Here is a 14,301-nt window from a genome sequence, read left to right on the forward strand (position 1 = left end):
AGAGCATGGCTCTCAGACTCTACAAAAGGGCAAGCGGGTGCCGTGCTCACCGCCCAATGACTTGCCAGGTAAACCGAGGAACATGGAGACTAGAGCTCTCATGCTTCCCAGTTCCCTGTGTGAGAGGTCCTTCCAGTCCCATTATTTCTTGGAATTCTGAGGGCCTCATCATGAGTTGGGTGGTAGCGCTTAAATGTGGCAGTAACGCTATTACCGCTGCATTTAAAGGTCTGCCCAATCACGAGCCCGGCAGCATTTACCCCCAGCTGCAAGCTGGGGGTAAATGCGCCAATTTAACGCCCATTTCCGGGCGCAATTAGCGCACGCTAATTGCTCTGAAAATGCCCCATTGGGTCAAATGGACCCAATGGAGAATGGGGAATACCCATTACCGCCCAACCCTTGATCCGGCGCCAATAGTGCCGGACCGGGTGGCGGTAACGCAATTAGCCCGGGCGATATCCCAGCGGTAATACCGCCCAACTCGTGATGAGGCCCCCACTTTTAGTTTACTAATTTACAATGGGATAGAAAAAAAGCCCCAGAATTCAAAGAGAAAAAAACCCAGCACTGGGTAGCCTTCTGACACATGGCAAGGTGAACGTGATTGCTCAGGGAGGAATGCAGCATTGAAGTGGGGAATGTGAATCAGAGATAGCTCGGGTACTCAGCGGCCAGAAGCAGAGTAGAGCAATGAGGAGCTGAGGGGGGACTACCATCAGCACTGGGGGCCACAGGAATGAATAGCAGAGATGGAAGCCCTGCTCACACCCACAGTGTGACGGCAGGCAGTTCCCAGGATATCATTGGTTCTAAGGGGGAAGGAATCTCACTACTTTCGTATATACAGTGCCTGTTGTGGAGGGGATTATACACAATCCTCAGTTGCAAATGTATGGGAAGGACACAGCAAAAGTGAAAGAACGTGGGGAGAAAGCACATATGGCCGTTGCATAGGAATGGGAACTACATTGGGCCTCATTATAACATAGGCTCTCCCGTAATGAAGGGTGCTGGTACGGGACCGGCACCCTTCATTACGGGACGCCCTATTACGAGGTTCCCTTTGCGGGACCCGGTAAGGATGGTAAAACCAGCCGTCCTTAGCGGGTTCCGCGAGGGGAAATGGGAGCTAATAACGGGCTGTTATTTACAGGCCCGTTATTAGCTCCCTCCCCATTCCCATTGAGCCCTATCGAGACTCAAATGGGAATGGGGATGGGTTCCTTCAAGGAGGAATTACCGGGTCCTCCAAAGTCGGAATGACCTGGTAACTCCTCATTGAAGGAACCCGGTACTGGGCCCCGGTATGGAGGCAGCCATGCCCACCTCCATACTCGTAATGAGGCCCATAGTCTAGGAATGTGCGACGGAAGGACATGTGGCCATGCAACCACAAAAGGTTGGAGTCCTTCCCCAGATGACACAACTGATGGTACCAGCAGGATCATCTCAACTGAAGACCTAGATCTCATTATGGTGGAAAAAGAAATCAGGGCAGCCATATTGGATAACCTAGATCTCACTATGTCGGAACAAGAAATCATGGCAGCTATATTGGATATATCTGAGAAAACATCTGCAATTAATACCTCTATCCAGAAAATAGAGGACGTAGGATCCAGAGTGATGGGTATGGTAAGTGCCTCCAGGATCTTGACACCACAGCTGTGCTGATGGAAACCAGCATTGGAGAGACAACCAAGGCCCAGAATGGGCATACCTGCTCCCAACAATGCTCGCAACAGTGCTGAAGAGAGCATCTATCACCCTGTAAGAAAGGAAGAGTGCCTGGAAAGTGATGCAAGGTCACCACCCTCGAGATTCTGGGATTCCCCTCCACACCTAACCCCATTCCCGTGAATTGGGCAGAAACAACTTAAGGCTATTCATGGGCAGCGTCATTAACAGGGTGATCTTGCAGGATGCTGTTCACGTGAAGGGGGAGCCCTGACATTGTTAGATCTTTCGGCTGCTTTCAACACTGTTGATCACTCCATCCTGTTGTCCCGTCTGGGCTTGGCGGGTCTCTCTGGGCCTGTTATGGCATGGTTTACATCTTTTCTGACTGACGGGGCCAATGACTTGCTCCCCTTTCTCTTCTCCTCATGTGCTTCCCTGTGGTGTTCCTCAAGTCTCCGCCTTGTCCCCAATGCTATTTAACATCTATGTTCATCCTCTTGACTGTCTCATCCACTCCTAAGGCCTCCGGTGTTACTCATATGCTGATGACACCCAGATCTTAGTCCTCTTAGATCTTAACCACGTCGAGGTGTTGTTGTGCTTGTGCTTAGCGGCCGTGGGGGGGGTGGATGAACGGCAACTGGCTTTAGCACAATTGGGACAACACAGATATTCTGGTAGTTAGTTCTCCTCCAAATGCTGCTCTATGGACTCCTGCTTTCAGGCCTTCTGCTCTGGGTGACTTTCCTCTGCCAGTGACGGTGGTTAAGAACTTGGGTGTCTACCTCTCCTCGTCACCTTCGATTGGCTTCTCAGGTTAGTGCTGTCTGCAAAACAGGCCATTTTATCTTAAAGTGCTTCACAAGGTATTGCCATTTCTGCCCAATCACCTACGACCCTTGGTAGTTGCCTCACTAGTCATGACTCGAATCGACTATTGCAACACCTGAATTTTCGCTCAGCCCCTTTCGACCTTATTCGACGGCTGCAGCTTTTGCAAAATCTCACTTCCCGGTTGGCCACTAATACTCCTTGTGGATATCATACCACTCCCGTGCTCCGTTCACGCCAGTGGCTCCCTGTGGCCAAGAGGATTACATTTAAATCCCTCTGCTTGATCCACCGGGCGTACTTTCACCAGGGGGACGATTATCTTCAAGACAAATGCGTCCCTTATAGTCCCCGGCGTTCTCTTCGTTCTGGTAGTGCCTGTCTAGTCTTGGTCCCTAAATGTCACCTATCTAGGGTTGGGGGCTGTGCATTCTCAATGTCTGCAGGTACATTGTGGAATGACCTACCTCTTGCTCTTAGGTGTATTCAGACCCACTTTGAATTCAGGTGCTGACTTAAGACACTTCTGTTTTAGGCTGCGGTTGTGTGTTTCCTAGCACTCAGATGCCCTTGGGTGATTGTGCACTGTACAAATTTGGTTAACATAACGTAACATGTTTTTTCAGACTACTAACAAAGCACTCAAACAACACATTCAGCAAAGCGGGGCAGTACCACAGCAGCATTGTGGGTATCTGAGGAAGAAGAGTGATTCTCAGAGGAGATGAAAAAAAAGCTCTATGAAGAGGCTAAATCCTAACCTTCTTGGAACCGACACAGGAGACAAAGCAGAGCCAGAAGGAACTCCAAGCCATAGCAAAGGAGATACTGTTTCTAGAGGTGCAGGCAACAGTGTTGCCAATGGCCAAACTTGGAGCATCATCCACGGCAAAGCACACATGTTCATACAGGAATCCGTATATTGAATCGAATAAAAAAAAAATGAATGGGAACTGTATTCTAAAATTGGCTGTACGAAAATAACTACAGCCGAAAATTTCGAATAAATCCCCCATTCGGTGTCATTATAGTGAACAAGAGCTGCAGGAGCTGTGGGGGTGTCTCCAGCACCCTTGTTCACTCCCTATTGAATACAATTTGGAAGAAAAAAAAAAGAGGACCCAGTGGCGCCGGCTCCCATTTATGTAAGTGAAGGGAACCGGCGTTGCAGAGGGAAGCAGGAGACAGCGACACACAAGGAGGTGTGCCGCTAAGAGGTAAGTAAGGGGGTGGGAGGCAGTGGGTTGTCACAAATGTTCGGGGGAGTGAAAACCGAAAGTCAATTCCGTTCAAATTACTCGTTTTTTCTCCCTCAAACCTTTTTAATTCGTTTAATTCACGGTAATCCATTCACACAACTGGAGGCTGCACAGGCATTTTTAGAGATCGTTTTCAAAATAGTGCAAGACTGGCAGGTTCTGTGGGATGCAGCAGGCATCGAATCCTTTTGGTCACAATGGGGATTTTTGCTGACATGGGGTCTCCATTTGCTGCTTCCCTTCAGGGCAGATTAGACACTAGAGAGACAGGGAGCCACTCCTACTCTTGCCGCCGTTTATCGAATCCACCCTTTTCACTCGCCTTCGAGCTCCCTCTAAAGATGGGGGTGCAGGGCCATAATAGTTGAACTAAAAAGAAAACCATGTGCGGTGTGGGAAAGTACAACTTAAATGGCATGACCGGAGGGTGCAGGTATGTTGGGCCTTTGTTTGCTTTGATTTGTGAGACATATTTGGCCAAACGAAGAAAACCATAAACATTCTATCAGATAAGAAAGACCCTATACGTGTACATTTCTGAAAAGTATAACAACTATTTAAAAATTTTCTTTAGAATTTTTCCATCCTCATCTTGAAAAGGTCCACCTCTCGCCGCCTTCACCTTTTTTTGTTAACTATTTACCTACAAGATAAGCCCTCCGTCCTTGTCTACCCTTTTTGTATCACGTGTCTTACTTTCGCTTGATAAACATTGGATGTTGCCTATTAGATTTCTGGAACACTAGCAATAGCCCTGTACTTTCATCCAACTCCATTATGTATTCCCCCTTTTTTGAGCTATCGCAGAAAGAACATATGGGCTTGACTACAGGTTTGCAACTTTTTCAATTGCATTTTAGCGCAGTAGGTAAAGAGCGGTCCGGGTATTTTTCCAAAAGCATTTTAATTAGAATGTGCTTTTCTTTTAGATCTTGATTAGTAGATGTCTCTTCACATTTTCTTTAAAGTGAGTTGTAACATTTAGAAACTTTAGTTATACGAATCTCATTTTCAGTCTGTCTTTTGTTTCTATTGAAATCATATTCTCTTCCCCTAAAGAGATGTGTCATATTTCAGTGCGTCTGGAGATGTTCTCCGCTTGTTTGCTTCTCTTTCGCATTATATTAAATAGTTCTTCATGAATATGTTGCAAAACCTACCTTCTTTCATTGGGACAATCTTGGAGGAAGGTGTTGCTGCTTAACTTCAGCTGTCCTGTTCTTCACCTGGGATAACCTCCAAGGCGCCAGCAGAGTCTGGATGCCCACCACTCTGCATTACGAGAACAGCTCCCACTTCCAAAGTGGTTTATAACCTATCCTAACTTCTGATGCCCGGAGGCAACCCGATTTCATAGACCGCTTACAACACCATAGAATGCCAACTCTCCTCAGCCCTTCAGAATACAGGGTAATCCCCCGATGAAATTCCTAAAATGGGTCACATACTTCCTACTGGTCCACACCCAACTGGCACACTCAGCGCAATCCACTATCATCCATCCAAATGATGCACCTTTTGGTCCCCCGCCGATCCATCCTTCCCCCTGTTCGTCAGTAACCTCAAGATGCCTCAAATTGCAGATAATGCCCTGCATTACATCGCATTCAGTTTTGCCTCCTTCCACGCTATAATCAAAGCCTTTGAGATGTGGGTGAAAGTACACTTCCCAGACATAAACTCAATGAGAGGAGTATAGCATGGGGGCAACATGCTGGTCTTGGAAGCCAGACCACACAGAGCAACAGAGGTTCGAATCCCGGATCCGTGCTTAGAATCCGAATTCAAATTGCGTTATAAAAAAAAACAATTAAATAAATAAATGGAAAATAAAATAAATTCTCTAATCCAGAGTTCAGTAACCTTTGGCTCTCCAGATGTTTTTGACCAACAAATCTGACCCACCCTAGCCAGCCTAGTCAATGATGCGGGATCATGGGAGTCATCTTTTTAAAGCATCCGGAGAGCCGCAGGATTCAGAGCTCTGGGACAGTGGGTCATCCATGAGAGCCTTCTGGGAGAAATTAATGGGTAGGGATGAATACTAGTGATGTATGTGGGTGATTATGATTGGTTGGAATCTTTAACACCAAAGGGTAGGGAGCCAATAGATCTCTTGGAAAATAATTATCAATATAGGAAAGCAATGTATTAACCCATATAGACTAGAAACAATGGACATTATATCATTGTTACTACTATTTATGATCTTTATATAAAATAATTAACTACAAATTATGCATTCTTATAACAAGGTGTCGTTTGAAAGTAATGTTGTTTTGTATGTTTGATTAAAAAAATTGTAAAAAGGTAACCTCAACAAGACACAATTCCAAATAATAGATGGGACTTCTCACAACACAAACCTCCAAAACTGGAAAGACACATTTGCCGCTTAAATGTGCTAGATGGCCATGGACACGAGGAGGAGCACGAATCTTTCAGTAAATGGTGTTGTCGTTCTTGAGAGGCCATGCAATACGATTGCCAATGAACCGCTGCATCTGCTACACGAATACCTTTCGCGACGTATGTTACATTCCGTAATGGCGCTTTGCCCCACATGACATCTGAACATCCCCATAGCTGTTGACCTACCGCAAGAAATCAACAATCTTCATGTTCTACGTGTAACTGTCACGGCCCATGGAATACAAACCCAAAAGGGTGCTCCACACACTTGCTCACTTCTACAACTGACAATGTGGACTGGAGCCAGGGAGCGGTTAAGAGGCTGGAGGGACTGCCCGGAAATTGGGATCATTCCTGATAGGCCAATGCCTGAGAAAGTCCTCATTGGCTAGTGCAGATAAAACACCAGATCAAACTGTCAATGTTATCTTGAGTAAAACGTGGTGATGAGGGTATACCCCTGTGGCATGCGGTAGCGCATTACCCTTCTCACCTTCACACAGCCAGGTTTCATGGGATTTCATCCCATGTAGGAGGCGCAGCTATACTAATGTTCTCACTTAAATTGTGCAGCTCTGCCCTTTCTGCCCGTACCTATATTCAGGGGTGAAAATCCTAAGAAAGCTGGGGTGTTTGCAGTCTCCTTCAGGTAAGCTGCAGACCAGACAGTCTGACTCTGTAACATAGGCAAATAACGCCATAGAAAAACCGGAATAGAAAAACCGGAAGCTATAGACATGTAGGGAGAGGTCGAAGTGGGAGGGTACTAAAGGGTGCAGCGTTCCTTTACTTTTTTAGGACAATACACGATTTTTCCCTTACCTTTGCTCACCAGAAGCACTGTCGTTGGATGGCAGGCAAAAGCTATGTGTGTTTTTTTACTATCCCCTATGAGCCCTGGGCCCCGCTGGCAATGCTCTAGTGCCACACCTTCCTGAGCCCTCTCTCAGGCGCTGGTTTGCATTTGTTTATTTGAATATCCTACTTGGGACATAACGTCCATTCCTGCACCTCAGAGGCATGGCACAGAAAAGCAAAGTTGCCCTACATTTTTGTAAATTTTTCACCCTGGCTGTCGGAGTCCCTCTACCCCCCACCCCATACTTCCAGCCGCAGAGCCTCATGGGTAGGGTTGGATCTGTGGCAGCAAACGAGCAGTGCCAAAGGAAGGAGCTATACCATGATTAATGCCTGATCTGAGGAGGAACTTAATTTGCACAAATCCGTAGAAGAATGATTACTAAAAGACATCCGTTTCAGTTTTAAAATACATTTTTACACACTTAAAAAATATCTGCGCCCTAAATTCAGCAGCGACCCGCAAATACTTCACACCTCTCTCGTGAGTGAATGTTGTCCGCCATTTTGAGATGGCTGCTGCATTGGTACTCCAAGGAAGCACGCCATGTTGTCTAAACAACTACCTCAACCTCGAGTCCAGTAGCAGCACCCCAGAGCTGCACCATGTGAAGCAGCCGGTCATGCAACATTAACACAGTGTGGGGGGGCTGCACTGGGGAGGAGATGAAAGCCCAGGTGGGGGGGAAAGGGAAGATGAAAAGCGGGATGAAAGCGATCCTTGCAGGCCCGTCTACACCGCGCGCCCAGCTTCCTCTGTGCAAGCGCCGACTCCCTACTGAGCGAGCCATCAAGAATTTATGAGAGCACTTTCTCGCATATTCATGGGCAGGCAGAATATGGCAAGTTGGCAGTCCACCACAGACAGGGCTCCTGTCATCTGGATTCATGCAGTGTACCTGCTGCGCCCCCTCCTGGTGCCTGCCGGAATGATGGCACTGACCATCCACCTAGCGCAATGCACAGAGTGGATCTCACATTACACTTCAACAGGGGTGTTGCTAGTTCTGTAAAAGATCAGGGGCTAAACTAATGTCGGGATTGGCGGGACTCGGGGCTAGCTAGCATTTTGGTTGTAGCACCTCAACTTCTATCTGGGGCTACAACCAAAAGAACCGGGGCTGTAGCCCCTTCAGCCCCCCTCTAGCAACGCCTCTGCACTTCAATATTAGTGTTATTGCACCCAAGGGGAGTGCTACTGACTGTATCCACAGCAGGGTAAGATACGCACCTGGGATCTGCAGGTTAGACTCGGATCTTTGCTAGTGGGGGCTCAGCACACTGCGCTGTTTTATCAACATTGCTGGGCGGGAGAATTAAGTCTCTGGGAAAGCCTAAACAAAGGTTATGCCAGCTCACTGCTAACTAGAATGTAAAACACTTTCGGTTCACTGGGCTCTTCCATTCTACATGGTATTTTAGTCACTGTTGTTATAATTGCTGCCTTAGAAATGTCAACACGCTTGCATGCAGAGCTCTTGCACATTGAAAAACGCGCAACTTGGGCATGCTAAAAATGCGATCTGATCCCAATAGGGTCAACATGGGAACGTGCAGATACAGTGTGGCTTTGCGATGGCATTACTTTTGCTGTGCATGCACAAGTGTGCATGCACAGATCACGGATGGGGGAGGAAACGGGCAGGAGGCACGGGTCAGAACATTTTTGCATTTGCACAATGGGCGTGGCACAAGGTGTGGTCAAGGAACGCATATGCAAATGGTTGAGACACACACCATGAAAACGAAAGTGGTTCACAAAACAAGAGTGCATTAATGGCTGCTGTTTTCCATCCTATAATTTGCCCAACCTGCCCTACAGCACAGGGCCGGCTTTAGAGGCAGCAGCGCCCTAGGCAAATGGGCACCTGCTGCGCCTTCTCCCACTACGTCAGCTCAGGGGGGGGAGCCCTTAAAAGACTCCCCTGAGCTAGCATGGCGGGGGCTAATAGACCCCTAGGGGGGGGGCATGGTGCCCCGGGCAGTCGCTAAGGCCAGCTCTGCTACAGCACATCTGCAACTGGGACACATTTGCAGAAATTATTTTTATTTCTTAACACTTTCCTAAAAGTGCAACACTTCTCCCATGTATTATTCCGCTGGTTGAAGTGGATATCTTAAAATATTGTTGTTGCGGGGCATACGCGCATGAGGAAGTGCCCTGCTTGGGACTTGTGCCCGTATCTGGAAGCAAACATTTTTTTTGTTTAGATCAGTAACATTTTTCTACGCACAGTTTGCATATTGTGCAAAACGCAATGAGTACAGGACAAGCTTTGTGAATTCTCATGGGTGCACATTCATGACCGGTGCCTGTGCAATTGTGCCTGCTCTTATTTTCTTCTGTGAAGAAGCCCTCTCGTGTTCTGAAGTTGCTAAACGAAGGCTGGTGGTAGGAGTTGGTGGGGTGAAGCAGACTGGCGTTGACCCTTTCAGCCGCGAGGTTAGATAGTGCCTCCCTCCAAAATTCCACAAAATATAGGATGGCCGGTCAGTATATAAGAACACGTCTGGTGCCCTTGAAAGACCAGATTGAGTTGGGACAAAGGTAGTCACATGTCAGACACACACAGACACTTGCACATGCACACATATGGAAGCTAGTCCTGGGCCCAGGCTTTGCAATGTGCATCTTCCCATATTCAGGCGGGGGTTGGTCAGGCCTCTGCATGAGCATTTGTGGCTGCAGTCTGTAAGCCTAGCGCCTTGCTTGAACGGGACGAGTGCATGGTGGAAGGTGGAACCTGGAGGTCAGGAGATTCCAGGGAAGAGTATAGGAAGGGATTCGGGATGGGAGCCGGAAGTGAGAGGAAGCTATGTTACTGCTCTCCTATGCAACCTTTCTCCTTTACCCTGTAACAAATAAGCAGCACTTATCTGCGCTTACCAGGCTCCACACTACTTCCTGCTTCGAGCAGGGTTTACCTCAAGAGGACTGGATCCTACAACAGCTTGTCGGAGTCTGCATCGATTACAACTCCGAAGTATCAGAGGGACCCATTTGGCATAGAGGTTTACCAATTAATGTCATGAAGCCGAACCTCTTCAAGGTCTCCAACAACCGGGGTAGAACCTCACGCCTTCTCGAGTGCAGCAAAATGTCTGCTGCACAACTGGACATTATGCAGTGACTGCATGTGCACAGATTTCTCAAGCAAGCACTTCCCTAGTTGAACTCTCTTGCTGACTACTAGCTTGCCCCTATCCCAAATAGCCTTCCCATCGATGGGGCCCACCGTGTGGCTGGGCCTGGAATCCTGACTTCAGAATGTTGTGTTGGCATCTATCGAGCTGTTCATCTGACTCTCATGTCTTGCAGCATGTCATGTTACATTTGTGTAGAACTATTGTCTATTTCTAGACAGAAACTTGCAAAGCCTTCAGATGCAGCTGTAATAACGAGGGCCAAGCATCCCAGTGGGCCTGACGCAGAGTTGGTAGGTTATCAATATAAGAACTGTTATTGCAATTGGGCGGGTTACCAACCTCTCTGGGCCCTTTTTTCATTGAAATATATGTTTCTTTCACTCAAAGGAAGGTGAGATGGGGTATGGGGTTATATCATTGGTCAATAAATATATTATTAAAAAATAAATAATAGGTTTGACTGTGGAGTGGGATCCAGAGAACTAATGTGGGACCAAAAACTCCAACATTTAAGGAATTGCATAAATTGTGCTTTTGGTATGTTCTAGCCCTAGATTTGCGATAATTTGTATTGTGTTATTCAATTCATAATAGGAAAGCACCACAGGACCAGAGGAAGGCAATGTTCCACGCCCGGAGCAGACCAAAATAGGTACAAATAAATGTGTATTTTCTTTGTTGATTTCTCATTCTCCACATGGGGCCCAATTCAGGAAGATTTTGTTGACTTCAGGACAGGCCCCCGCAGATCCAGAACTGGCAGGGATCCAGGACGTAGAAGAGACATCGCTTTATTCTTACATATATTACAGAAGATCCTGCTACTCTTGTAGGTTGGTGATGACGGGGCAAACCACCCGCCATCCTCAGCCATCGCCTCTCAGGTTCCAAATCACGGTCATAGAACCTGGCACGCATCATTGCGCAGCCAACATTCTCCTGAGCTGTCATTCACTCACAGGAACCAGCATCCTATCAACATGCGTGGGGGACCAGCGGGATCCAACAAGGCCGAGCAACTCAGCCCAAGAGGCAACAGATCTGCAGCTGCAGCAAATCAGGCGCGGAACCCGAGCAGCTCGTGATTCACACCTGCTACCCCATCCATTATTCACAAAGCCTAGAACTTCAAGCAAATCTGGAGATGCCAGGACCATCTCCTAGATGCCCTTGAGCAAAACCTTGTGAATCACATTTGCATATTAGATTTCGTAATGCGATTTAAGGCAGCACGTGCAAATCTGAGATGCACACGAGCGTCCGCGGATTTGCACCAGTGCAAACGTTTGCAGCTCATGCCTATAGTCCCACTAGAACCTCCAATCAAAAGTTGTATCAGTGAAAAAATGGCTTCTCACTTCCTCCAGTGTGTTTTGTTACTTGCGTGGTACGTTCCCGACTGCTTTTAACAGAGCACCGTTATATTCAAGGAGTACTTTCAAAGAGTGCTCTTTCCATAGAGGACACGGGTTGGGGTTAAGCAAGGGCAGGCACCTCCCATTGGCCCCAAGCAGCATTATCAATGGTGAGGGATCGTAGGAGTCATAGTCCGGCAATTCTAGAGGGATGAAGGTTACAGACCCCTGGCTGAGGGTTTTAGCTAAGGTTTGAATTAGGGTCAGGACATGGTTTAGTGTTAGGGTGAGGTTTACAGTAAGTGGGATGTAGTTGTCAGAGTGTTGTGTCTTAGAGGGCAGTATTTGGTTTCCTCCCCTTGTAGGGCAAATGTAAAAAGAATTGTGCCAGAGATAGGAAGGGGTGTGGAGGGCCCACACGAACATTAATGGTCAAATCCACTTTGAGGTAAATTGTGCTGTGGATGTCCAAAGCACTTTTACTCATTATTTTAAAAGGACTACTCATTGGAATAAGCGCTAGACGAAAAACAAATCAAAGAAAATATGTTTCTAGCGCAACTCGAAGAGCATGCAAGTACAAGGGAAAGCACTCAAGTGCAAGGGAAAGCACTCAAGTGCAAGGGAAAGCACTCGGCGGTATAATAGCTGGAGGGAAAAAAGCCCTTGAGGAAGAAACATATCTGGAAAAGCAGTAGTGGAATGGGAAAGGGCCAGGTGCAATTGCAGGTGCGCAATCGCCCCGAGTAGGCAAGGGCACATGTGTAGTCACCAATTTGAAAAACCCATTGATCACCCCCACCACACCTCCCCCGCACCCACCCATTCCAACTCGGAGAAAAATAATTCTGGCAAAGGCATACAATCAGGAAAAGGCATACAAAAGTGGAAAAAGGGGGGGGGCATAAAAGGCGGAGAAGGGCAGGTCTGTGGAAGGGACTGGGAGTGGCATATTGGGGGAGAATCCCCCGTTTTTTAAAAGGGCTAAACAACCTCAACAAAGAAAAAGGAAATAAAGGGCCAGTGTAGCATATCCTCAATAAGTGGCCTTCGAAGTCATGACCGTTACCCCAGAGTAAATCTATCAAACATCGGGAGATCAAGATTAGATAGGAAATTGGTAGGTCGCATTGGCCAAGAAGTTATATTTGCCTTCAGATCTTATATTTCTTCTTTCTTCAATGTTTCGACTGTAGCCCAGCTCACGTCTGTCTTGCTCCCGTTAGACGATGACTCAGAAGACACAGTTCCCGCCCTGCAGGAAGATGTGCTGTCCAATCAGGATATTTCACCTAGGCCGAGCAGCACAACTGGAACAACGCAGAACAAGACACCATTGGCCGGCACACCGGAAGTGGCGAGGCAGGAGGATGGTGGGGGTGCTACAGGTAGAGTATCTCAGCTCCAAATCCAACATGGCCTCTGTACTGCTGGACTGCTAATCTTTGCTCTGCCTCCACTCTCGCTGGTACTCCTCCTCCTTCCTCCTTTCCCTCCAAAATTGACTCGCAGAAAAGAGAAATGGTGAACGGGTCAGCTTGTACACCTGGAAATCCTTTTAATAACAATATTTGGGAGGGGATATATGTAAATAAAATGCAAATTTGCCATGTTCACAACTCCCTAAAAAACGAGCAAGGTTTTCTTATTTTCCATCCCTGTTTATGTTATGTTACTATATTTTGCACTGGGCTAAATCACCACAACCACAGTAGTCTCAGAACACCTTGGTTTGTTTTTTTTGTGCTAAATGTATATGGACATCAGCACTGTCTTTGGCTCAGCAGGGATCAGCCGCTTGAGCCTTCCACTGTGCCGGCATGTTATTGTGAGCCTGGGCATGTTGAAACTAGGATCAAGAAAACATGAGGGAAAACCCCTTCTAATTACTCCCCTAGGCCACAAACACCAAAGCCAGGTTCCATAAGCAGGGAAGCATCACTATGGGTTCTTTTAAATGAGGGTGGGTTTTGGACTGTGCCTCCTATGTGAGCGAATTCCTGGACTACATGTCCAGAAAGTTCTTGGGGCCTGCTGGGAACAGGGTAGCTATCCACCTAGGCTGAGGGGGTGCTCTTCTGGGAGTTAATAAGCATTGTGCAGTCTATTCCTGTCGACCTGGGCTGCTCTTACCATGATCTGTTAATATAAGGCAACAAGATCTTCGGTCTCAACAGGGGTGAAGACTATGCTCAACAGATTACACTTGCAAGCCTGCTTTGGGTCTTATTGTCCTTTTCATAAAATGGGTGTTGCTCCAGTATTTTATTTGTTTATTTGGGTGTTTTGGAGGGTGCTATCTGTCACCTCATAGCTGCTTTAAAGTGCTTGAAACATGAGGCCAGTGCTTAATTAGTGGGGTGTTTGCCAAATTAAGCACTGCATGAGGCGCTAATGCGAAATTACATCACGAAACATGACATAATATGACCTGACATAACATGACCTAACCAGCTAGTGTCAGAAGAACTAGCACCATGCCCTAAAAAGTAAAAGGAGGGGTGAATAAATACAGGCAGACTTAAATTAAAAATGAGTAAAACTCCCTTAAAAATGAATACATGTCTTATCACCTCTTCCATAAGCTTTCAGGATCTTCATTGGATCCATCATAAAATGCAAAGTTATGTGAAGGAAGGTTTTTGTGCAGCCGAATCAAAGCACTCTCATATTTACATTATTCCTCAGCGGGGTAAGTAGCTTCCCGCACCAATCCTGAACTTTCTTAATTTCAGTAATACAGATGTCATTGGATC

At 46.9% G+C, this 14,301-nt stretch overlaps 1 protein-coding gene across 2 annotated transcripts in view; it reads left to right on the forward strand.

The window, feature by feature from the left end:
• Window positions 1–14,301, forward strand: part of KIAA2012 (KIAA2012 ortholog) — a 427,155-nt gene that overhangs the window by 313,536 nt on the left and 99,318 nt on the right. For both annotated transcript variants that reach the window (XM_069615509.1, XM_069615508.1), the window contains 2 exons: window positions 10,785–10,842; window positions 12,772–12,933. In XM_069615509.1, coding sequence (XP_069471610.1) covers window positions 10,785–10,842; window positions 12,772–12,933 — 220 coding nt within the window. The remainder of the gene's footprint in view (window positions 1–10,784; window positions 10,843–12,771; window positions 12,934–14,301) is intronic.

This window comes from Ambystoma mexicanum, chromosome 9, assembly GCF_040938575.1.
Source record: "Ambystoma mexicanum isolate Mex_15411 chromosome 9, UKY_AmexF1_1, whole genome shotgun sequence".
Taxonomy (NCBI): domain Eukaryota; kingdom Metazoa; phylum Chordata; class Amphibia; order Caudata; family Ambystomatidae; genus Ambystoma; species Ambystoma mexicanum.